Raw genomic sequence first — 25,741 nt, forward strand, 5'->3', positions numbered from 1 at the left:
CGTTTCTGAGTCCAGTAAAAAGTTCCGTTTTGCAAGCAGTACAGTCACATCCAAGCAAACACATGATAGAGTATTAGGGAAGCAATGGTTAAAAAAGACTGCTGAAGTAACAAAGTTTGTTGCTGAAATAACATCAATTTTGAAATCTGTGTCTGTGTATGAGACAAACTGAAAGCTCAGTGGTTCTTGTTTAATTTCCCCTTCACCCATGGCTGGGGTTGCTTCTTGGAAGATTGCTTACCGCTCAGCTTATGACTCATGTGAAAAGCATGTAGTTGTGTGGGGTCGAGATATACATATATCAGTCATATACATGAGGGCTATGAAGTGTACTGCTTTTATGCTATAGACAGAGGTCCGATGAGAGTCCACCAAGTGAGAGCTTGACTGTTACTCTGGTGCTGAGCCCGGATCTCTTGCTGGTTAAGCTAAAATAAAGAAGTTAATGGAACTCTTGTGTGCTCCAGACGGTGTTGAGTCAACACAAGGACATACGGATCATAAGGGATTGAGACAACGTGAGGCAGACAGGGGAGGTGCACAAAGCAAGATCAACATTAACAAGGTTGACATTATTTGAACTTAAAGTCTATTCTTGTGGAGGGGGGAGGGGTCCTGTGTTGCGGCTGCTGTTTCTCCTGCCCGATGGAAGAGATTGTAAGAAAGCATCACTGGGGTGGGATGGATCTTTGATGATGTTGGCAGCCTTTCCATGGCAGCCAGAGTTGGGGGTGGAATCCGGCGATGGGAGATTGGTTGCCGTGATGGTCTGGCCTGTGAAAACCACCTTCTGTAGTTTCCTACGGTCCTGGACAGAGCTGTTGCCGTAGCAGGCCATTATTCACCCAGACAGTATGTTTTCTATGGTGCGTCTGTCAAAGTTGGGGAAGGTCCTTATGGCAGTGCCGAATTTCCTAATCGCATGAGGAAGAAGAGGCGTTGTTGTGCGTTCTTGACCGTCACATCTATTTGGGAAGTCCAGGGCAGGTTGTCAATTATCGTTGGCTTGGGGGCGGACAGGGGAGACTATGGAGACTGTGACTGAGTGGCAATGGGTTGACTTATTCAAAGTAGTATGACAGGAGCTAGGATGTGGGAGTTGGTAAAAGATTGAAAGGAAGAAGCTCAGGCCCTAAAATTATTTAACTCCATACTGAGTCCTGAAGGCTGCAGTGTCCCCAGGTGAGAGATGAGGTACTTCCTCTGAGCTTAACTGAAGCACTGCAGCAAGCCTAAGATAGAAATATTGGCCAGGGAACAGGTCGGTGAGTTGAAGTGGCAGGCAACTGGGAGCGCAGCATCATTTTTCAGATTAGATTACATCCCAGTGTGGAAACAGGCCCTTCGGCCCAACAAGTCCACCCAGACCCATTCCCCGACACCTAACACTATGGGCAATTTAGCATGGCCAATTCACCTAACCTGCACATTTTTGGACTCTGGGAGGAAACTGGAGCACCCGGAGGAAACCCACGCAGACACGGGGAGAATGTGCAAACTCCACACAGTCAGTCACCTGAGGTGGGAATTGAAGCCGGGGTCTCTGGCGCTGTGAGGCAGCAACGCTAACCACTGTGCCACCATGCCACCGTGTTCGTTTGGCGAACACAATGGGTTCCCGGTCTGCGATTCATCTTCCCAGTGTCGGGGGTGATCAGATTGTGAGCTGTTTCTCTGTGCAGTAACCCTGAGGTAGCCAATCCCAATATGAATTGGCAAGTTGATGAATAGGGTCACAACTGTGGAAGAGTGATACCCAGTGTCGAGAAAGAAACCTCCACCTTTTGTAACAATCTGAATTCCATTTAAACATAAGAATTGAAATTGAAATTGGAAGTGATGTCCAGGTGATTGACAAGCAAATACCATACAGTGAGCACTGTCAACAAAACTAAACTCCTCCCTCACTGGGTGGGTGATGGCCTAATGATATTATTCTGAATCCAGAAACCAAGGTAAAGTTCTGGGAACCTGCGTTCCAACCTGCCATGGTTGAATTTGAATTGAACAAAAATCTGGAATAGTCAAATGGGGAAGGGCCAATCTTGAAGAAATTCCCCGGACTCAGAGCTTGAGCATTGACAAACTTTATTGCGTGATATTAGGGGAGCACACCTTTCCTTTGAATAGACCGATGCAACTCCAAAGCACTCCAGATCACCATGGGTTTATATAGTCTGAGCAGAGAGTTGCTCTATCAGACACAGAACCACAAAATGCTCACTAGATGGCCGATGTGAACATATACCAGGCAGAGTTGAGGACTTGGGATTAGAGTGGTGCTGGAAAAGCACAGCGGGTCAGGTAGCATCCAAGGAGCAGGAAAATCGACATTTCGGGCAAAAGCCCTTCATCAGGATTCCTGACCTGCTGTGCTTTTCCAGCACCACTCTAATCTGGACTATGATTTCCAGCATCTGCAATCCTCACTTTCACCTAGTTGAATTTAACCTTACTGCAAATCCTCTTGAAATTTCCTGACCTCTGTTGCCAGTTGATCGGTCCCATAAAAGGGGAAGGGAAGGGCAAAGAACTGCTCAGTGTCAGTTATAGCTGTCTTAGCGTGAGGCCAAGGCCATTTGAATGGGGAGGACTGCGAGTGATAAGTAAAGGCGGAAGCGCAAACCCTAGATAGCAACTATCAGTCCAGGAAAGTGGCCACCAGGGGTAGGCTTTGTAGCCGCAAATTGGTCTGAGTTCCAGTCCAAAGAGTTGTGAACTTGGTCGTTATAGTAGTCTAGTTGGGAACTTCAAGGTTCAAGATACCGCCCCAGCACAAGTGGCTCAATGCGCGGACAGGGTAAGGAGCAGGGAATGGATACATTTACTGGTTCCCACATTCCACTCTGACGTGTAGCTGCTTTTGAAGCAGATGGTTCCCATGGGTATACCCTTTCCTGTGGTATTAGTAAGGAACAGAGCAGGAGTGTAATGAGGCTGGAACCAGCCCTTATACTTATCCATCTTATAACCTGCGGAACTTGTCGTCAGCGGAATAATTGGTCCCATCAGGGCCTCGCATAAAAGAGACCTGAGATTCCCAGTGAATCCTACCTCACCCCCACCAGGTGGACGTATCAGAGGATCTATTTTGTTCCAAACACCATTCAGCTGTCTTGGATTCATTACATGGAATGGGTCTCAAGGGGAATCCTCCCTTAGAGCGTATGGGCACACACCCAGCAGCTAGAGTGGCTAACCTTCCGAACGTAAATCTAAGTCATGTCAAGAAAAGTGTTGACATGCAACTCCCTTGTGACAGAGTTCATTATGCCATCTTCCCTGTTCCCGTCATGTCCAGTCAGAATGAACAAGGCAATGGGGAGCACAGACTGAAATGGCAACCGGTCTCACATATTGTGGCTGGCGGGCGCGCTGATGCCTCTGGTGTTTTCTGCTGGTGTCCCTCAGGGGATGGTGCCCTCTTGCTGCAGGCTCGCTGCATCTGCTCAGGCCTTCCCTCGACCTTGACAGCTGGCTGGGTTACCAGGAGGGTGAGGTACGGGCCTTTTCACGTGGGAGTGAGACAGCACTCTTTTCCAATCATTTCATCGTGATATAGTCCTCAGGTCAGAAGGGATGCATTGGGTCATCATTAGGTGCGCGAATGGCCTCTTTTACCGGATCATGGTTATGGATAATCATCTTACAGAGCACTTTGACATAATCCAGAAGAGCTTCCTGTCAAGAGTAATGCCGTATCCACAGGAAATTTCGGAGGTCTTGCTCCCGTGAGTGTGGGTCTTCCCATCAGGTGCTCAAGTGGGGTAAGTCCTGTGTTTCTGTGGACCTGGTTTCTTAAGGGCTAGGGGTGGGACCTCTGACCAAGACAGGCCGGTATCCTGGATGGTCTTTGTCAGGGTGGTTTTAAGGGTACCATTCATCCGTTCCACCATACCTGAGGACTGGGGCTGATCGGGAATATGATATTTCCGCGCGATGCCAAGTGCCTTAATAACATTGTCTGTGACTGCTGCTGCAAAGTGCGTGCCTCTGGCACTGTTAATGCTCCCTGGAATTCCAAACCTAGGGATCCCATCCTTCACGAGGCATTTGACCACTGTCCGAGCATCGTCTTGTGGAGAAGGCCATTTAGAAAACGTCGACAATTACCAGCGTGTACTGAAAGCCCTGTTTAGTTGGTGCGTGACTGAAATCAGTCTGTAAATGATGAAAGGGTCCATCTGGGACGGGCAGATGATCATACATGGCGAAAGGTTTAGCATGGCGGCACAGTGGCTCAATGGTTAGCACTGCTGCCTCACAGCGCCAGGGACCCGGGTTCAAGTCCTGCCTCGGGCAACTTTCTGTGTGGAGTTTGCGCATTCTCTGTGCGGGTTTGCTCCGGTTTCCTCCCACTGTCCAAAGATGTGCAGCTCAGGTGAATTGGCCATGCTAAATGGCCTGTAGTGTTAGGTGGATTAGTCAGGGGTAAATGTATGGGGGAGGGTTGGTGTGGACTTGTTGGGCTGAAGGGCCTGTAGGGAATCTAAAAAAAACCTATTTTGTTGACGTTTTGATCCTAGTGCTCGCAAAGCCTGGTGGGTAGCAAGTTTGTTGCACTGCATGTGTCATCCCTTCCTTTTCCTGCATGACTGACCCCATGCACAGCCAGTGCAAGAACATGCAAGTAGGCTTTAGGGGAAATGAACCTTCCTTCAGGATGCACCGTTAGCCCTAAAGAGCTATGTGCATCCAACTGTCTTTCTCGATTGTGGAGCCTGTTGCTGTGCGGCCTGTGTTCCCTCTGCTGGATCGAAAACCCTTGTTGCTTCCCCTGCCTTTGGAGCCTGTAGAACCCATACAGTGGGAGCTAATGCAGCTTGGTCAGCGCGAGCATTCCCTCGGGCGATGATGTATGGGGGGGGGTGGGGGGGGTGGGGGGGTGCACACTTAACCACAGCTAGGGCAGAGGGCAGCATCATAGCCTGTAAAAGGGTGATCGTTAATGAGCAGGGCATGCTGCAAGGGTCTTCCAGAGGAGGTAATAAATCCTCTACGTCTCCACAAGGTTCCAAAATCATGTGCCGCTCCAAAGGCATATCTGCATATCTGGAGACCTTTCACCAGGCTCTGGTAAGGGCAAACAGTTCGGCTGCTTGCGCAGCAGTCCCTTCCGTCAGTGCAGCGGATTCAAGGGTTTCACATCTCTTGGAGGCAGCTCGCGTTTGATGGTCTGAGGGCCGAAAAGAGGAGCCGCCTGTGAGAAAGGACCATGTCTGGGTTGTCTCATGGAGTCTCAGAGAGGTCGGGGCACAGGGTGACAACCTCCTGGACTCCACGCAGGCAATCATAGTCATCTGCCAGGGAATCCTGTCTAACAGGGAGAAGGGAGACAGCGTTTCAAGCCAGGGCACACAGGTCAGTGCGAGAAAGTAGGATGACCTACTTGTGGGCAGCACGGTGGCACAGTGGTTAGCACTGCTGCCTCACTGCTGGGTTCAATTCCCGCCTTAGACCAACACTCTGTGTGGAGTTTGCACATTCTCCCCGTGTCTGCGTGGGTTTCCTCCCACAGTCCAAAAATGTGCAGGTCAGGTGAAAATTGTCCATGCTAAATTGCCCGTAGTGTTAACTTCAGGGGTAAGTGTAGGGGAATGAGTCTGGGTGGGTTGCTCTTCGGAGGGTCGGTGTGGACTTGTTGGGCCGAAGGGCCTGTTCCCACACTGTAAGTAATCTAATCTCGACCTCACAGCCAGTTCTCCTTGACGCGGTGAAATGCTGAGTCACTGCTGAATGAAGCAACAGGGAAACCAAAAGAGGAATGAAAACTGTACAAGGGGAATGGAAGATGGGTGGACTTTTCTCCCATGACAGCGGCAGCCGCCATAGCTCCTAAACAGGTCAGCATTCCCTTTACGACAGGTGGGAACGGTACAGAATAAAAGGTGAGATGGTTCATGAGGGAGCTGGATCAGTGTGGGAGTGAAGGACTCTTGCTCTTTTCTTGTGTTAAAAGAGGAGAGGAGAGTGATTCTGTGTCCTTGTGTTAATTTTTTTTTTAAAAAAAAAGGCGACAGGGTGCCCATGCAGTTGTGGTAGAATGCCGGACGCATATCCCTCCTTTTCGTTAGCATAAAGGTCAGGGATGCCCAGATCAGGTGCTGAGGTCAAGCACTCTTGAAGTTTCTTCAAGGCTTGTGCCATTGCAGGTATCGCGTTCACCCGGACTGGCTGGTTTGGCGAGGATGCCTGGCGGAGAGGCACATCAATAACTTGAGAGTCTGGTATCCAATGTCTGCAGTAATCCACCATGCCCAAAAAAGGACAAAAGTTCAATTGCTGTAACATAGTACATAGCCTATTCCAGCGCAGTACAGGCCCTTCGGCCCTCGATGTTGCATCGATCTGTGGAACCAAATTCAAGTCAATCTATCCTTCACTATTCCACTTTCATCCATCTGTTTATCCAATGACCATTTAAATGCCCTTAAAGTTGGTAAGTCTACTACTGTTGCAGGCAGTGCGTTGTTCCACGCCCCTTCTACTCTCTGAATAAAGAAGCTACCTCTGACATCTGTCCTATATCTATCGCTGCCCCCCCCCCCCCCCAAATTAAAGCTATGTCCCCTCATACTAACCATCACCATCCAAGGAAAAAGGCTCTCGCTGTCCATCCTAGCTAACCCTCTGATTATCTTGTATGTCTCGATTAAGTCGCCTCTCCTTCCAATGAAAACAGCCTCAAGTTCCTCAACATTTCTTCAGAAGACCTTCCCTCAGTGCCAGGAACATCCCAGTAAAACTCCTCTGAACCCTGTCCAAAACTTTCCACATTTTGGGAGGAGAGGTGTGATCCTGAGACAGTGCTCTGAGATGGTGTGAACGTTCGCAGTCCAAATACTGTACTGTCTTTTGGCAGAGTTGCATCTTTTCAATAGATGACCTTATGTCAATTCTGAGCCAGAGAGTAGAGCAATCCAACAGTGTCATATGCAGATTAGATTACTTACAGTGTAGAAACAGGCCCTTCGGCCCAACAAGTCCACACCGCCCCGCCGAAGCGCAACCCGCCCATACCCCTACATTTACCCCTTACCTAACACTAGGGGCAATTTTAGCATGGCCAATTCACCTGACCTGCACATCTTTGGACTGTGGGAGGAAACCGGAGCACCCGGAGGAAATCCACACAGACACGGGGGGTGGACGTGCAAACTCCACACAGTTAGTCGCCTGAGGCGGGAATTGAACCCAGGTCTCTGGCGCTGTGAGGCAGCAGTGCTAACCACTGTGCCACCGTGCCGCCATATGTAGAGGCATGAGGTGAATGGGAGGCCACTAATAAATCATCGGCATACTGAGCCAAGGTGCTTTTACATGACTGGTGGAGGTCTTTCAGGGTCCAGTGTACCGCAGAGGCATATACAGTGGGGCTCACCATGTATGCTTGGGGGAGCCATGTCCATGTATATTGGCGGCCGCCATAAGTGAAAGTGAAAAGGTATTGGCTGACCGGTGACAATTTGACAGAGAAAATGGGACAGCGTGATGGCTCAGTGGTTAGTATTGCTGGCTCACAGCATCAGGGACCTGGGTTCGATTCCTACCTCGGACAACTGTCTGTGTGGAGTTTGCACATTCTCCCTGTGTCTGCGTGGGTTTCCTCCAGTTTCCCCCCACAGTCCAAAGATGTGCAGGTTAGGGTGAACTGGCCATCCTAGCCTGCCCATAGTGATCAGGAATGTGTAGGTTAGGTGCATTAGTCAGGGGTAAGGATAGGAGAGGGGAATAGGTGTGTGGGGGATTTACTCTTCGGAGGGTCAGTGTGGACTTGTTGGGCTGAACAGCCTTTTTCTACACTATAGGGATTCAATGAAAAAGGCCGAGCAGAGATCGATAACAGAAAAACAAGTGGAGTAGCAAGGAAGCTAGTATTGGTGCAGATAGCTGAGATGGAAACATGACTCCTTTTGGAGTATGCTTATCTTGTTCTCTTTTAGCTGCCACTGCAACCATCTTACTTTTTCCCCTCTGTGAGGCATTTTGTTTCAAAAGAGCTGCTAGGATAATTAACCCTTTCTGTGCCTTGTTCTTTTTCTGGCTCAACCACCAAGCTTTCTGTTCTGATTCACTCCCCTTGCTACTCTGACCGGTTTGGGTCCTCTCTTTAATTAATGCTTTGTTATGTTCAAAACTGTTTGCAAGATTGACCTATCGGGACCCCAGCTATTCTTCTCCTCTCCACTCATATCTGCCATGTAATCCCAGACTTCTAGAACATAGAGTATTACAGCGCAGTACAGGCCCTTCGGCCCTCGATGTTGTGCCGACCTGCCTTACCAATCTGAAGCCCATCTAACCTACACTATTCGATGTACGTCCATATGCTTGTCCAATGACAACTTAAGTGTACTTAAAGTTGGCAAATCGCCTACTGTTGCAGGCAAAGCATTCCATACCCTTACTACTCTGAGTAAAGAAACTACCTCTGACATCTGTCCTTTATCTATCACCCCTCAATATAAAGCTATGCCCCCTCGTGCTCGCTGTCACCATATTTGGAAAAAGGCTCTCCCTGTCTAACCCTCTGAATACCTTATATGTCTCTATTAAGTCACCTCTCAACCTTCTTCTCTTTAACAAGAACAGCCTCAAGGCCCTCAGCCTTTCCTCATAAGACCTTCCCTCCATACCAGACAACATCCTAGGAAATCTCCTCTGCACCCTTTCCAAAGTTTCCACATCCTTCTTATAATGTGGTGACCAGAACTGTACACAATACTCCAAGTGCGGCCGCACCAGAGTTTTGTACAGCTGTAGCATTATCTCATGGTTCCAGAACTCGATCCCTCTATAAATAAAAGCTAAAACACTATGCCTTCTTAACAACCCTGTCAATCTGGGTGGCAACTTTCAAGGATCTGTGTACATGGACACCGAGATCTCTCTGCTCATCTACACTACCAAGAATCCTACCATTAGCCCAGTACTTTGCATTCCGGTTACTCCGGAATCACCTCCCACTTGTCCACATTAAACTCCATTTGCCACCTCTCAGCCCAGCTCTACATCCTACCTATGTCTTTCTGTAGCCTACAACATCCTTCGTCACTGTTCACAACTCGACCGACCTTAGTGTTGCCTGCAAATTTACTAACCCACCCTTTTACGCCCTCATCCAGGTCATTTAAGATTAGATTACTTACAGTGTGGAAACAGGCCCTTCGGCCCAAAAAGTCCACACAGATCCACCAAAGCGCAACCCACCCAGACCCATTCCCCTACATTTACCCCTTCACCTAACACTACGGGCAATTTAGCACGGCCAATTTACCTAACCTTCCCCTTTTTATTTTTTGGGCTGTGGGAGGAAACCCACGCAGACACGGGGAGAATGTGCAAACTCCACACAGACAGTCGCTTGAGTCGGGAATTGAACCCGGGTCTCTGGCGTTGTGAGGCAGCAGTGCTAACCACTGTGCCACCCATTAAAAAACTGACGAACAGTTAAGTTCTGCTCATCGTGCAGCTGACAGCTATCTTTATTTTTCGGGGGCTGATGGCCGTTGGCAACTTCTTTAAATTGATCTGCTGCCTTTCACAGCTTCCTTAAAGTTACCTGCTGGAAATTGGATTATAATTTGTTCGCTGTGGTTGCCATTGACAACTGGCTGGCGATAACTCTGTGCCAGTTCAAATCCTTGTTCCTGCCTGCCTCCATGTCAGGACAACTTTTCTAGTTTGTCACAGTTCTTATTGTTTTTTTATTGAGGCATTTTTTTTGGTATAAAGTGCCCGCCCTTCTCGCACACTCGCTCCTTTAGCTGTTTTGGACAGACTTCCTGTTTCTGTGTGTTCACTGTAACACCAGCTGCTAGTTCCTTAAAAACCATTTGGTTATTTCCTGTCTTCATAGCCCAGCTGAGAACTTCCTTCAAGTTATTTCCGACTGGCAACCAGTGTGTCTCCTACCTTACTTTTGCATCGAACCTATTTACCTCTGGCGCTTCTGCGTCTTTTTCGAGGGGACGTGGTTTCCTTGTCCCTGGGGCCGGCCAGTCTTACATTTAGAGGTCATTGACCCGATCGTCGCTTCCTCAGTTCCAAAGCATGGTTCTACTCTCTGTGGTGAAATGACCAAACAAAACACACAAAGACAAGCAACACAAACACTGGCGTCGTTGTCAATCCCTCAAGGTCGACTTAAAATGGTTTCTGGATTAGTGGTGCTGGAAGAGCACAGCAGTTCAGGCAGCATCCAACGAGCAGCTGCCTGAACTGCTGTGCTCTTCCAGCACCACTAATCCAGTATTTGGTTTTCAGCATCTGCAGTCATTGTTTTTACCTTTTTAAAATGGTTTCTGTCCTATGGCAGTGTTCTTTTCAGACCTGTCCTTTCGCCGTGTCTTTCCCTGTCGATTCAGGTTAGGATCACGCTGGCAGCTGTTTTTCTTTTAACTACTTTAAGTTTGTTCAGGATCCCATAATTAATGACTTCTGCCTGACTGAGCCAGATTGGTGAAGAAATTCCCCAGACTCAGACCTTGAGAACTGACAAACTTCATTGCGTGGTATCATGGGGACTGCACCTTTCCTTAGAACGGACTGGTGCAAATCCAAAGCACCCCAGATCACTGTGGATTTATGTCGTCCGAGCTAAGAATGGCCCAATCAGACACAGAATCACAAAATAGTCATGAGATGGCCGACGTGAACATACACTGGGCAGGGTTGAGGACTTAGGTAAGAGTGGTGCTGGAAAAGCACAGCAGATCAGGCAGCATCCGAGGAACAGGGAAATGGACGTTTCGAGCAAGAGCCCTTCATCAGGAATACAGGCAAGGTGCCATTGTATTCCTGATGAAGGGCTTTTGCCCGAAATGTCAATTTTTCTGCTCCTCGGATGCTGCCTGACCTGCTGTAGCCTCCCGAGGTGGAAGATGAGGTGTTCCTCCTCTAGTTTGCGGGTGGCTTTGAGTAGGCAGTGGAGGCCCAGAATGGACATATCATCAAGGGAGTGGGAGGGGGCATTGAAATGGATGGCTACAGGAAGGTGGGGTTGGTTAGTGCCTACAGACCAGAGATGTTCCCTGAACCTTTCCGCACGGTCTGCAAAGGAAAACAGCAAATGCCGCAGAAACCCAGCAGGCCTGGCAGCATCTGCAGAGAGGGAAACAGAGTTCACGTTCTGAAAAAAAGGCTGACCTTTTCCAGCACCACTCTAATCCAGACTCTAGTTTCCAGCATCTGCAGTCCTTGCCTTTACTGGGTTGAGGACTTGCCAAGACTGCACGTTAATGGGCTAGTGTTCTCAGACCGTGAATCAAAGCACACAATATTCACACCCTGGTTAGCAAGTACCTACAGGTAAATCGCTCATGAGTTATGTGGGAGAGGCAGAATTTCTCGTAGCTGAGGCCACCCGGGCAAAGGGGCCAAGCCAAGGAGAAAGCAGCACTGTGACTGACTAAAAAAAAATGGCTGCAAATAGGCAATCCAGCCAAAAGAGCTTCTACAACTTCGGAGAAGTGTTGAGTGTCAGGACAAAAAATAGTTCACTCATGTCAGAAACTGTTGGCTTTACCTGGAAAACAAAATCAAGAACTGGAGATCTGAAGCAAACAAACAAAAACTGCCAGAGAAACTCAGCAGGTCTGGCCGCATCTGTGGGGAGAGAAAATAGCGTTGAGTCCTATGACCCTTTTTTCAGAACGTTAACTCTGTTTCTGTTTCTGTCGATGCTGCCAGACCTGCTGGGTTTCTGCGGTATTTGCTGTTTTCCTTTGCAGAATGTGCGGAAAGGTTCAGGGAACATCTCTGGCACTAAACAACCTCCACCTTCCTGTAGCCATCCATTTCAATGCCCCCACACACTCCCTTGATGTTATGTCCATTCTGGGCCTCCACTACCGACTCAAGGCCACCCGCAAACTAGAGGAGGAACACCTCATCTTCCGCCTCGGGAGGCTACAACCACATGGCTTCGACGTTGAATTCACCAGTTTGCACGTTTCCCCTTCGTGCCAAGCCTCTGACCAAGGTCCACCCTCCAGGCCTGACCTACCTGTCCATCTACCTTCCCACCTAGCCGCTCCACCGACCTATCACAATCATCTACCTTCGCCAATCCCACCTACTTTTTCCCTAGCCGGACTCCCCCGACCTAGTTATTTCTGAGCCTCCTTCTCCCTCTCCAGTCCTGAAGAAGGGTTATGCCCGAACATTGACTCTCTTGCTCCTCAGATGCTGCCTGACTTGTGTTTTTTTTTTCCACCGCCACATCGATTCATTCTGACTTGGCCTGACTTGCATTACTCCAGCCCTCCCCCCCCTGTAATGTGGTTGACTCTTAACTGCCCTCTGGTTAATTAGGGATGGGTAATTAGACAACAGTCAGACCACTCATGGCAATGTTTCTGTTCTCTTACAGACTTGCATGTCCAGTTATCATTGGATAATAACTTTCTTTGCTGCCTTTCAACTGGCCCTCTCTGGCTGGATCATCAGTCTCACCACCTTCTGGTTAGATAAGGAATTCAAAAATTGAAGGGTTCCTTCTCCCTGACCAGAACTGCTTCGGTCAATATATGTTTGCGATGAACGTGCCCCAGGCTTTACATTGCTCTGCTGAGAGGTCATCGACATGAATCGTTATCAATGATTCCATCTTCGCAAATGGTGCCGATTGAATATTTTCCAATTGTTGACATTTTCCTTTCCGATTTCCAAGGTGGGGGAATATCGGTTTGACATGTTGCACTATATTAGCCACTGGTGCATAACTCCTCTGAAACTTAACATTTTTGTTCAGTTCACATCTTGTCCGGTGAAAAACAAGAGACTTTTAAAAATAAATTTACAGTAGACAGAGGAACCTCGATTATCTGAATGAGATGGGCGGGCACTACTTCATTCGGATAATTGATTATCGGTTAATTGATTCAATGTCTCTCCTCCGAGGCTCGGGGTGTTATGTTAAGTCCGCATCCCATCCAGGAGATGAGGCAGCAGCCCCCACCTTTCCCTGGTCTACCCCAACCCCATGTACCAACACTGCCCCCACACCAGCCTGTCCCCCAACCGCGCTCCATGTCCTCTCCCCGCATGTCCCCCAACCCCGTCCACCAATGCCACCCCCACCCCGCAGGGCCCCAAACCCCATCCAATCCTGCCCCCGTCTGCCCCCCAACCCTGCCCAACTCCCCCTAACCCCGTCCAACACCAACCCCCTCCAGTCCTCACCCTGCCCGCAACCCCCAAACCCATCCAACCCCTGCCCGTCCTGATCCCGTCCAACACGACCCCCCCGCCCCCGTCTGCCCCCACCCTGGTCCACCCTCCCAATCCCATCTAACCCCTCCCCTGTCCCCCATCGTACACCACCCCCTGTCTGTCCCCACCCCAGCCTGACCCCCAATTCCATCTAACCCCGTCCCCTGCCCGCCCTCCCGTCCTACACCACCCCCTGTCTGTCCCCACCCCAGCCCGCCCGCCCCCAATCCCATCTAACCCCGTCCCCCGCCTAACGCCAGTACCATCCAACACCACACCCCGATTTGCCCCCACCAATCACCCGCCACCCCCCTCCCCAAACCCCATCCAACACTGTCCCCTGTCTGCCCCCAAGCCACCAACCCCACGTGTGCCCCACCCGTCCTCCCCTGCCCCTCCTCCGGGGCAGTCGGAAGGGACACTAACAATAAGACTGCTGCTGCCTTTTGGGGGGTGAGTCTCCAAATTGCACGTACGCACACACACACACACCCAGACACACACACACCCAGACACAGACAGACACAGGGACACATGGACACACACTGACACACACAGACACTCACACAGATACAGACACACACACAGACACAGACACACACACAGGCACACACAGAGACCCACACACACACACAGACAGACAGACACAGGGACAGACAGCCATAGGGACATACAAACAGGCACACAAACACACACAGACACAGACACATAGACACACACATGCACACGCACAGGCACACACGTAACGACAGACACACAAACACACACACAGACCCACAAATACACACACACACACAAAACCATACACAGACACACAGATACACACACAGACACACATATGCACACGCACAGGCACACACATATCGACAGACACACAGACACACACAGACACACGCACACACACACACACACATACACACACACACAAATACACACAGGCACACACACACACAGACATACACAAAGACACACAAAATCACACACACAATCTCTCTCTCTCACAGACGCAGCCACACACACAACCTTTTTACAAGTTTTACCGTTGCCCTGTACAGGACAATGTTGGAAAGATTATCTGGGGAAGGAGGGTTTCGGGTACACCACTGGGTAGAACTACAGGGAAAGTATGGGGAGAGAGGGGGAGAGAGAGAGAGAGAGAGAGGGCAGGAGGTCAGTCATTTGGAGTCCGTTCCTGGGCTCCCATCGATGTCCAGGACTGTTGTTGGCAGCATTTCAGTAAGCCAAGATCGTTTGTAATCACTGTAAACAAAAGACGCAAGCAGTGTTGGAAACGCACCGTTGATGTAATGTTTCTATCGGGGCATTAAAATCTTCTTCGGATAATCCGAAATACAGATAATTGATATTCGGATAAACGAGGTGCCTCTGTACCACCTATCTAGCCAATTACAACACACAATCCTAAAATGTTTATTGTAATGGACCAGGACAGATCCCCTCAAAACATTTCAAGGAAGTAGCCTAGATCCTAACTTTTCTAGCTGTTTTAAGCAGGCGTTAAGTGGGTATTCCAGCAGCGATGCAGTTGGTCACACCACTCAGTTTTAAACAGAACAGAATGTATTCACAGACTACTGAATGAAAACGAGAACAGAATATAGAATAACCGAACCTACCTGAAAACCCAAATGATTCTATCGCAACTTTACGGTGCTGTTCCAATTTCCTGCAACATCCCCAAAAACATACCACATATTCTTACAAGAGAGGTGTCAGAGAGAGAATTAACATGGAACATATCTTCACTGCAGCTGTTCCTTTGGGTCCCCCGTTCAAAACCAAATCAAATTGGAAAAATCCCTGAACTGGTAGAACTGGCCACACCCATTTCATTGTACAAGCTTTTTCAAAAAAAATGTCTGAAAACCTTTTCCCTCAGGCAATCTCTGTTAGTCATCCAGTCAGACAAGAGATATGGGCCAGGCGCTGGCAGGTGGGACTAGATTGGGTTGAGATATCTGGTCGGCATGGACGAATTGGGCTGAAGGGTCTGTTTCCATGCTGTACATCTCAATGACTCTAAATCAGAATCTCTGCCTTCTTAAACCAAGGACAACATAACCTTGTTAAAGGAACAGTATCATCACAGCAAATACCGTTGTCTTTCTCATTGGATCTACATCGAAACATTTTGCATTTAAAATGTCCCGTGCACTTATCAGCTTATGTCTGTTAACTTACCAGAGCGACCAGTCATGGGATCAATTACATTTAAGAAACAAATTCTTGTTTATATATTCCTCTTTGTTTCCACCACTGCTAATCCCTGTAAACTTGTCCAACCCTAGATCACTTTACTATTTCTGCAATTCTCCACACCTTCTGTGTTTTAGTCCCAGAATTTAATTGTACAACCACTGCCTAGGCATGTGGCCTAAGTTATAAGGCTTCCCCTTCCATCACCCATTGTTTCACCTCCATTCTCCATTGGAAACATGGATTTTGAACAACATTTTCACCACCTTTTCTGAACTGTAACAATGTGTTTGAAATCAGCAATGTTGGAGCCTGCTTATGAGGAGAATTCTTGATTGCTTCATTTCAGTGTAACTTTTGTTAAGTTTACTGCAAATAATTAACTGATCACCCATGTTTTGATATGTGCTCCTACATAATAAAGACTCCACAGTTGCGCCAGCGTCTACACAATGTGAAAGGATTGCTAATAAACCAGACAATGCACTTTTAAGATGGTTACAAAATTTCAGACAACTGAGGGGATTGATTTATGTCTCGAATTGTACGGTTTGGAATTGCACACGTTCAATATCATTCGATTTGCAATCAATTTTTGGCTAATATTTGTTTTCTTTTGAATTGTTATCAGCATGAAATTTAGTTGCTAATTCTGCTGTGAGTTATTTCACCAGGACAGTTGCTGTTTGCTGTTTGCTACGATAATTCGTGCTGCCCTAATATATACCTGCATCGATTGGGGGTTTATGATCACAGAATGTTTCTGTGCCAATTATGCTGAAGGTTAGGGTGAGGGTTATGGTTTTATACCAACTAATCCTGCAGCCTTTTATCTTCCAGTTTGGCAATTAATTCCATACGTTTCTAATAAATAAAGCAGTTCGATGGCATATAGAAGACAAGCTTAATTCAAATTGATAAAATGCCATTTACATACTTCATTTCCTGAAGTCAAGGCAATAACTAGAATAAGACTGACTACAGTTCAGAGGAAGTCCACTCGATTAATTCCAAAGATGAAAGGTTTATCACATGAGGGGAGACTGAACGGTTTAGGCCCAGATTCGCTAGAGTTTAGGAAGACGGGAGAAGACCTTATTGAAGTGGCACAGTGGTTAGCACTGCTGCCTCACAGCGCCAGAGACCCGGGTTCAATTCCCGACTCATGCGACTGACTGTGTGGAGTTTGCACATTCTCCCCGTGTCTGCGTGGGTTTCCTCCTGGTGCTCCGGTTTTCTCCCACAGTCCAAAATATAAAAAAAAGGGGGATGTTAGATAAATTGGCCATGCTAAATTGCCTGTAGTGTTAGGTGAAGGGGTAAATGTCGGGGAATGGGTCTGGGTGGGTGGGTTGCACTTTGGTGGATCTGTGTGGACTTGTTGGGCCGAAGGGCCTGTTTCCACACTGTAAGTAATCTAATCTTAGTGGGCAGCACGGTGGCACAGTGGTTAGCACTGCTGCCTCACAGCGCCGGAGACCCGGGTTCAATTCCCGCCTCAGGCGACTGACTGTGTGGAGTTTGCACGTTCTCCCTGTGTCTGCGTGGGTTTCCTCCGGGTGCTCCGGTTTCCTCCCACAGTCCAAAGATGTGCAGGTCAGGTGACTTGGCCATGCTAAATTGCCCATAGTGTTAGGTAAGGGGTGAATGTAGGGGTATGGGTGGGTACGCTTCGGCGGGGCGGTGTGGACTTGTTGGGCCGAAGGGCCTGTTTCCACACTGTAAGTAATCTAATCTAATCTAAGTATATAAGAAGCTAAAAGGGATTGACAAAATAGATGAAGAGAGGATGTGACTCCCCGCTGAGAATGGGAGGTCATATAGTTTTAAAGGGTGGCAGATTTAAAACAGAGATGAGCAGGAATTGCTTCTGTAAAGGGTCATGAATTTTTGGAATTCACTCTTGATAATTTTAAGAAGGAGACAGACAGATTTTAAACTAGTAACGTGTTGAAGTGTTAAGGGGATAGGGGAAGAAAAGTGGAGTTGCAGCTGAGGTGAGATCAGCCATGATTGTATTGAATGGTGGAGCAGGGGCTGAATGGCCTCCTCCTGTTCCTTGGTCTTATGTTCTTATTTCAGCTACTTTCCTGCCCCATCTTCCGGATAGATTTGACTGAGCTCCAGTTTGTCACTCTTGACACAAAGTCTTGCAATCTGTTCTTTCATCATGACTTTCAGGGTGGCTAATGCAGCGCAACAGCAATTTGACTTCATTTTTACCTCATGTGATCCTCACCTCACAAAAACATGGCTTCTTTTCTATCCCTTCATGGTATGTGAGAGTAACCAACAAGTCCTGCCCATCTCGAGTTGCCAATGATAGCTGAAAGTGTCAACCGCATTACCATCTGCCAGGTCGCACATAGACCCAGCAGGTAAAGACCCACCAGATAAAGATACCCTTTCTTTAGGATCACTTGTGAACTACAGTGCAACCTCGGTTATCCGAACACCAATTATCCAAATTTCGGATTGTCCGAACATGGTCTCAATGTCCCGATGCTTGAGTAAACTGTGTTATCTGAACATTTGATTATCTGAACAAAACACTCCCCGCCTGTGTTGTTCGGATAATCGAGGGCGCTCTGTGCATTAGCTTTCCAAGAGATGGTTGTTAGTCTCATTGTCACTATTTTGGCTGAGGGGTGACCCTGTACAGGTTTACAAAATTATGAGGGGCATAGATTGGGTAAATAGGCAAATTCTTTTCTCTGGGGTCGGGGAGTCCAGAACTAGAGGGCATAGATTTAGGGTGAGAGGGGTAAGATATAAAAAAGACCTGAGGGGCAACTTTTTCACACAGAGTGGTATGTGTATGGAATGAGCTGCCAGAGGAAGTAGTGGAGGCTGGTACAATTACAACATTTAAAAGGTATTTGGATGGGTATATGAATAGGAAGGATTTGTAGGGATATGGGCTGGGTGCTGGCGGGTGGGACTAGATTGGGTTGGGATATCTGCTTGGCATGGATGGGTTGGACCAAAGGGTCTGTTTCCATGCTGTACATCTCTATGACTCTATTATGGGTGGCACGATGGCACAGTGTTGCCTCACAGCGCCAGAGACCCGGGTTCAATTCCCGCCTCAGGCGACTGACTGTGTGGAGTTTGCATGTTCTCCCCGTGTCTGCGTGGGTTTCTTCCGCATGCTCCAGTTTCCTCCCACAGTCCAAAGATGTGCAGGTCAGGTGAATTGGCCATGCTAAACTGCCCGTAGTGTTAGGTATAGGGGTATGGGTGGGTTGCGGGTCGGTATGGACTTGTTGGGCCGAAGGGCCTGTTTCCACACTGTAATGTAATGTAATTTCTAAGACTTGCTTTCAATTCCAGATTTTTTTATGGCACACATGCACATTTCATCATTACCCATGGCGAGAGTTTCACTCTTGGCTACACAATGTTCACCTGGATTTGAGAATTGTTCCCCTGGTGCCATTATTAAGTCACTGTATTCTCCGCCCTCTGAGTAAATCTGCCCCATTGCCATTGACATCCTCCTGAAAGCCAGTCCCGCCCGTAATAAAGAGGAAACACTTTACCATGCCTCTTTTTCCCATGTCTCAGAGAGGGCTAAACCGTTTCGTACCAATTGTTACAAATTTGTTGTGATGATATTGAACTTGCCACATATGAACACTCAGCTCAGGTCTTTTATTCGTTGCTAAGGCCACAAAGGCAAAAATAATTTCGCTCTGAGCACTGCTTCTGGGTTGAGAGGAAATGCAAGAGAGACTGAGCACTCTGCATGGTGATACTTCAGAGACCGTAGAACATCACAACGCAGTACAGGCCCTTCGGCCCTTAACCTGAAGGCTATCTAGCCAACATTATTCCGTTATCACCCATATGTTTGTCTAATGGCTATTTTAATGCCCTTAAAGTTGGCGAGTCTGCTACTGTTCCAGTCAGGACGTTCCACAACTTTGTGACTCTGAATAAAGAACCTACCTCTGACATCTGTCCTCTATCGATCACCAGAAAAAGGTAAGATTCAGTAAGTGTTAAAGGAGTTTGAGCTTGAGGAGAGCGCGAAGAAATGAGAGGTGATAGATAAAGAGAAGGAAAGAGCAGGCAAAACAACAAGAGCAGAGAGAGAGAGAGAGACAAGGCAAGGGGGAAATTAGAATTACAATTGCAAAGGGAAAGAGAAGAGAGAGAACACGAGTGTAAACTTAAAATCACACGACTCAAACAGGAGTGGTTAATCTGAAGTCCAGGAACAAAAGTCAAAGTTTGTACAGGCACCTACTCAAAGTTGAGGACAACAATGTGGAGGCATATCTCATTTCATTTGAGAAAATGTTCAGACAAAAGAATCAGACAGAAGAGAGGTGGACATGCTTGTGCAGGGACAGTTGACAGGTAAAGCACAAGAACTTTCTGCTTCACTGTCAGAAGACATTGCTTCTGAGGTGTCAAGAAAACGATATTACCTGCAAAGGAAGTAATGCCTGAGGCATAACGGCAAAGCATCTGGAAATGAAAGAATCAGCCAGGGAAAATTTATAGAGGGCAACTTCGATTACCCGAATGACACCGGCAGGGAGTATTTTGTTCGGGTAATCGAATATTCTGGTAATACAGCTTACCTAAGCACTGGGACCTTCAGATCTTGTTCGGATTATCCGAAATCCGGATAATCAACATTTGGCTCATCGAGGTTGCCCAGTATTGAATTAGAAAGGATTCAACAAGGAAATTTGAATTGAAATAACTTTATTGTCACATGTGCTCATCACCGATGCAGTGAAAAGTTTAGGAGTTGCCACTTACGATGCCATCTTAGGTACCTAGCTGCAGATTCTTGAGTACAAACTCTCAGCGAAGCAAAAACTAGAAAAATAAGAAGCCCAGCAGTCCAAGGGTACAAAATCATAGTAATAAAGTTTGAAAAGAAAATTCAGAATAACTGTGCTTCCACCATAGTATAAAACAAAAAGAAATTCAGAAAGGAGAATGTAAGACAAAATCCACTCTGTGCAGTTTGTAGATTTGGACTTGAGGGGGTGACTTCCCCAGAGCCTCGGGCCAGACCCACCGCGATGCCGAATCATTTTGACAAGAGAACCCAAGCATTGGAGGCTGAACCCATTTATTAACCTCCCGCTAGAAAAGTCTATGATGAGGACCAAAGGGTTGAAACTGGGAGCCAGGCAGCAATAATGGCTAACGATTCGGACTGAATCAATAAAATGAAATCTTTTCTCAGTCACCCTCATGTATTCAGGAGTGACAGCAAATGGGGGAGGGAAAGAAGGCAACTGGCCAGGGTAAAGAATGGAGAAGGAGGCACTGATGGTGGAGACGGAAGTCTGGAGCCAAATTGTAATAGGGTGGGACACAGTTGTTGGGAGTGATAGACATTAAATGTGTTCATAAAGATGAGTCCAAAGAGGAAACTCTAAAGGAAAAGTCCACCGTTAAGATTGTATCTTTAACTCTGACTCAGAGGCTGGAGATAAGCACTGCTGTGAGTGTCGAAGAAATACACAGAATGGAGATGAGAGATATGAAGGGTTTTGGTCTAAAGGGACGATAACATATCTTTTCTTCAAAGTAAAACATCCGGTAACCACACTCTGGGTTACAAGGATTACTGAACTACGCAGGGTCTGGAAGGATTCAGTGTTGGTAAATGCAATGGATGCGTTTACATTGTACACAGTTCCATTGTACAAAGTCCAATTAGAGTGCGACTTGTAAGTTTAGAAATTGTCCGTGGATAATGTTATTTACTCCAGAGGAATGATTTATCAGGAATGAAGATGAGAGCCGCGCCTCCAATCACAGAGGGTCCAGCTGAGGCCAAAGAGATGGAAAAATCATTGGGAATTGGAGTGACCAGAGCAGTGGCTGCATACAGTCTATCGCCAGAATTCACAGTCGTACCGGGTAGCTAAAACTATATTAAACCTTGAAGATAATTCAGAAGAAGTGTTTGATAAGTCTGTGTGATTTGAACGCTGATCTAGAGTTATATGAGTGAACATGGACAGCTCATGCTGAATCTGAGGCTGGAGAAGATCCAGACTGGGACTATTTTGAAAACAAGAGTTCTGATGTGCAAGTGGAGATATCCTCATAGAGTGGCCAACAAAGAAAGGACGGTGCTCATTAAATAGCATTTGGCCCAGATAGAGGAAGGAGGCATTGGGAGGAGCCTATGAAATTCTAATGGTAGGTCATATAAGAATAATCCAGGCATCGATAAACAAGCAGTGTACAGGGCCAAGACTTTACAAAGGAGAAAGTGAGGACTGTCAGATGCTGGAGATCAGAGCTGAAAAATGTGTTGCTGGAAAAGCGCAGCAGGTCAGGCAGCATCCAAGGAGCAGGAGAATCGACGCTTCCTGAAGAAGGGCTTATGCCCGAAACGTCGATTCTCCTGCTCCTTGGATGCTGTCTGACCTGCTGCGCTTTTCCAGCAACACATCTTTCAGCCCAAGACTTCACAAAGACATGGTGTCGTTCAGATAAGGTGAATCCTGGAAAGCAAATTTCAGAGGCCCATGCAAAGTAGTCAAGGGAGGTGGTAACAGCACAGTGGCTCAGTGGTTAGCACTGCTACCTCACAGCACCAGGGTCCCAGGTTCGATTCCAGACTTGGGCGACTGTCTGTGTGGAATTTGCACATTCTCCCCATGTCGGCTGGGTTTCCTCCGGGTGCTCCAGTTTCCTCCCATAGTCACAAAGATGTGCAGGTCAGGGTGAATCGGCCGTGCTAAATCGCCCATAGTGTTAGGTGCATTAGTCAGAGGGAAGTGGTTCTGGTTGGGTTACTCTTTGGAGGGTCAGTGTGGACTGGTTGGGCTGAAGGGCCTGTTTCCACACTGTACAGAATCTAATCTAATCTAAAGTGACTGACAATTGTTGACAAATAAGAATCAATTCGGACACATAAACTTGCCATGCTTGTGGGTATGCTCGCTGAGCCGGGAAGTTGATTTGTAGACTGTCTCGATGGCATCTTCAGTGCTTTGCTATAATGAGACTCTGAAGCACTGAAAATGTCACCTAGACAGAGGACGAAATGTCTGCAAATCAATTGCCAGCTCGGCAAACATACCCATAACCATGGCAAACGTCATCCGACCTACAAATCTTCACGTAAACCTTGAACACATAGCATTTTGAAAGGGTATCATGGTGGGGAAGAGGAGAAGGAAGATTGAAAATGTCAGTGAGAGATGACAGTTGAGAGTGAGGTAGAGCGAGAGGTAAACAGTTCTCAAAGTGACCCTCCTACAATTCCATGTAATCGTGCTGACTGGCCAATATTTATTATCAATCCCTCGCTGCCTTTTTAGCAGGTGGTGATGAGCTTCCTTCTTCAATTATTGCACTGCATTGTGTCTGGGAGCATCCATACGGACACATGTTCGGCTAGAGCATCCTGGAATTCTGACAGACAATCTGAAGGAAGGGCCAACATATTTCCAGTCAGAATGATAAGTGGCTTGGAGGGGAACTTGTGGCAGATGATGTTGCCTGCTCTCCTCGTCCTTCTAGAGGGAAGTGGTCGTGGACTTGGAATGTGCTGTCTGAGGATCATTCAGTGGTGCATCAGTAGAAGTTGGTGAGGGTTCTTATGAACGTGTCAAATTCCCTGAGGAAGAAGAGGCTCTATTGTGCTTCTTTGACCATTGTAACTACATGGGAAGATCAGGACAGGTTGTCAGTTATCATCAGTTCCATTGATGCGTTTTACTGTTCATTAGTGAGAATCTCATCGTTACAACAACATTGTAAGGTTTAGAGGGATATGGGCTACAGTGGGCAAGTGGGACTAGTTTAGTTTGGGATTATGTTTGGCATGGACTAGTTGGACCAAAGGGGCTGTTTCTGTGCTGTATGACGCTATGACTCCACAAGATTAACACTATCCAGGACAAAGCCGCCCGCTTGATTGGCACCACAAACATCCATTCCCTCCAACGCTCAGTATCTGCAGAAATTCACCAAAGATCCTCAGACAACACCTTCCAAATCCATGACCACTTCCTTCCCGAAGGACAAGAGCAGTGGATAGATGGGAACACTGCCGCTTTCAAGCTCCCCTCCAAGTGTAGGCAATGGTCTCATGATCTTATCGCTAGACCGTTAATCTGGAATCAAGATTGGAAAAGCACGGGAGGTTAGGCAGCATCTGAGGAGCAGGAAAGTCAATGTTTTGGACAAAAGCCCTTCCAGTCTCCCAGCCAATGTTTGAATCCCATTACAAAAGATGGTGGAAATTGAATTAAATGAACATCTGGAATTAAGGACACTAATGACGACCATGAATCAATTGCCGATTGTTGGAAAAACCCATCTGGATCACTAATGTCCTTCAGGGAAGGAAACTGCCATCCTTTCCTGGTCTGGCCTACATATGACTCCAGACCCACAGCAATGCAGTTGACACTTAACTACACTTTGGACAATTAGGGAAGAGCAATAAATGCTGGCTTAGCCAGCAATGTCCTCATACTGTGAATGAATTTTAAAAAGCCACTAAACCATCTGGCTTAGAAATATATTGATCTTCTTTCAGTGTGGCTGGGTTAAAATCGCGGAATTCCTTCCCTAAAGGTATTATGAGTCTACCTACAGCACATGGTCTGGAGCAGTTCAAGAAGACAGCTCACCGCCCCCCCCCACAACTTCTCAAGGGGTGCAATTCGGGCCAGGCAATAAACGCGGGCCCAGCAGTAGGGCCCACAACCTGTGAATAAATACAACAACCAACTCATTGGGAAAATGTGACTTGTTGTAGTCAATGTGGTGGCACGGTGGCTCAGTGGTTAATACTGCTGCCTCACAGCACCAGGATCCCAGGTTCAATTCCAGCCTTGGGCAACTGCCTGTGTGGAGTTTGCACATTCCCACAGTCCAAAGATGTGCAGGTCAGGTGAATTGGTCACGCTAGATTGTCCATAGTGTTAGGTGCGTTAGTCAGAGGGAAATGGGTTTGGGTGGGTGTGGACTTGTTGGGCCAAAGGGCCTGTATCCAAACCATTGGGGAATCTAATCATATCACTGCTTGAGTTCTGATGGGATTCTCCCAGAGTGGATACTATAGTCCATGTCACTCAGGACCTGGAACATTCCACCAGCCAATGTTGTTTTCAGTTTACTGTTATACAATACCTCATACTTTACGATTGTCAGTACTGGTGTGATTCATAAACTTTAATACGTATTCTTTCTTTCGCTATGTACCGCCAGCTTCTCAGATCTTGGTGCTGAGAAACATGGCATTGCTATCAAGACAGCGTTCCTGATGAAGGGCTGATGCCTGAAATGTCGATTCTCCTGCTCCTGAGATGCTGCCTGACCTGCTGTGCTTTTCCAGCACCACACTCTGGACCCCATCTCCCTTCAGGCCCTGCCCAACCTTCCCCTTCAGGCCACGCCTTCCTCCTCAGACCCCGCCCAACCTTCCCCTTCAGGCCACGCCTTCCTCCTCAGACCCCGCCCAACCTTCCCCTTCAGGCCACGCCTTCCTCCTCAGACCCCACCCAACCTTCCCCTTCAGGCCACGCCTTCCTCCTCAGGCCCTGCCCAACCTTCCCATTCAGGCCACGCCTTCCTCCTCAGACCCCGCCCAACCCTCCCCTTCAGGCCGCGCCTTCCTCCTCAGGCCCCACCCAACGCTCCCCTTCAGGCCACGCCTTCCTCCTCTGGCCCTACCCAACCCTCCATCTAGGCCACGCCTTCATCCTCAGGCTCCACCCAACCCCCCCCCACAGGCCCCGCCCAATGCACTCCACTCAGACCCTGCTCAACCATTCCTCCCATTCCTGATGAAGGGCTGATGCCCAAAACATCAATTCTCTTGCTCCTTGGATGCTGTCTGACCTGCTGTGCTTTACCAGCACCACATTTTCGGCTCTGATCTGCAGTCCTCACTTTCGCTTAATTGCTCTCAAGACAAGCCAGTCAGTGAAAGAGTTGTACCTCCCATTAAACACCTTAAATGGCAATTCTGTCGCCTCACTGCTGCGTCTCATAGAGAACTGCAAGAGTCTGTAGCAGATTGAGAAAGTGTTTATGAGCCTCTTTCGTATTAGAAATCAAATCGCGATTGGATTCAATATTCTTTTGTATCAATGACCGAATGCTAACCCCACTCTCCCTGTTAGTAATACCCCATTTCCCACCTCTTTTTAATTTCTGCTTATTGCGTTTCAGATTATGGGGAAGTAAGTTCACTCCAAATGGAGAAAGACTCTTGGGAGTCTTTGCAGGAACTCCGAACTGGGCTGAGAGTGAACGTGTGATTACTGGAAGTTATAAACATCGGTGCTATCATCATGTGAACCAG

General features: G+C 47.6%; 1 protein-coding gene across 4 annotated transcripts in view; it reads left to right on the top strand.

Moving 5' to 3' along the window:
- LOC140468540 (uncharacterized) overlaps positions 1 to 15,993 on the top strand; it is a 52,842-nt gene extending 36,849 nt beyond the window's left edge. For 3 of the 4 annotated variants that reach the window (XM_072564626.1, XM_072564629.1, XM_072564627.1), the window contains one exon: positions 12,374 to 15,993. In XM_072564626.1, coding sequence (XP_072420727.1) covers positions 12,374 to 12,490 — 117 coding nt within the window. In that variant the 3' untranslated portion in view covers positions 12,491 to 15,993. Of the gene's footprint in view, positions 1 to 3,672; positions 3,743 to 12,373 lie in introns of those variants that run through there. The other variant, XM_072564628.1, reaches the window with a different exon arrangement.
- Positions 15,994 to 25,741: the final 9,748 nt, after the last annotated feature.

Source organism: Chiloscyllium punctatum, chromosome 47 (genome assembly GCF_047496795.1).
Source record: "Chiloscyllium punctatum isolate Juve2018m chromosome 47, sChiPun1.3, whole genome shotgun sequence".
NCBI classification, from domain to species: domain Eukaryota; kingdom Metazoa; phylum Chordata; class Chondrichthyes; order Orectolobiformes; family Hemiscylliidae; genus Chiloscyllium; species Chiloscyllium punctatum.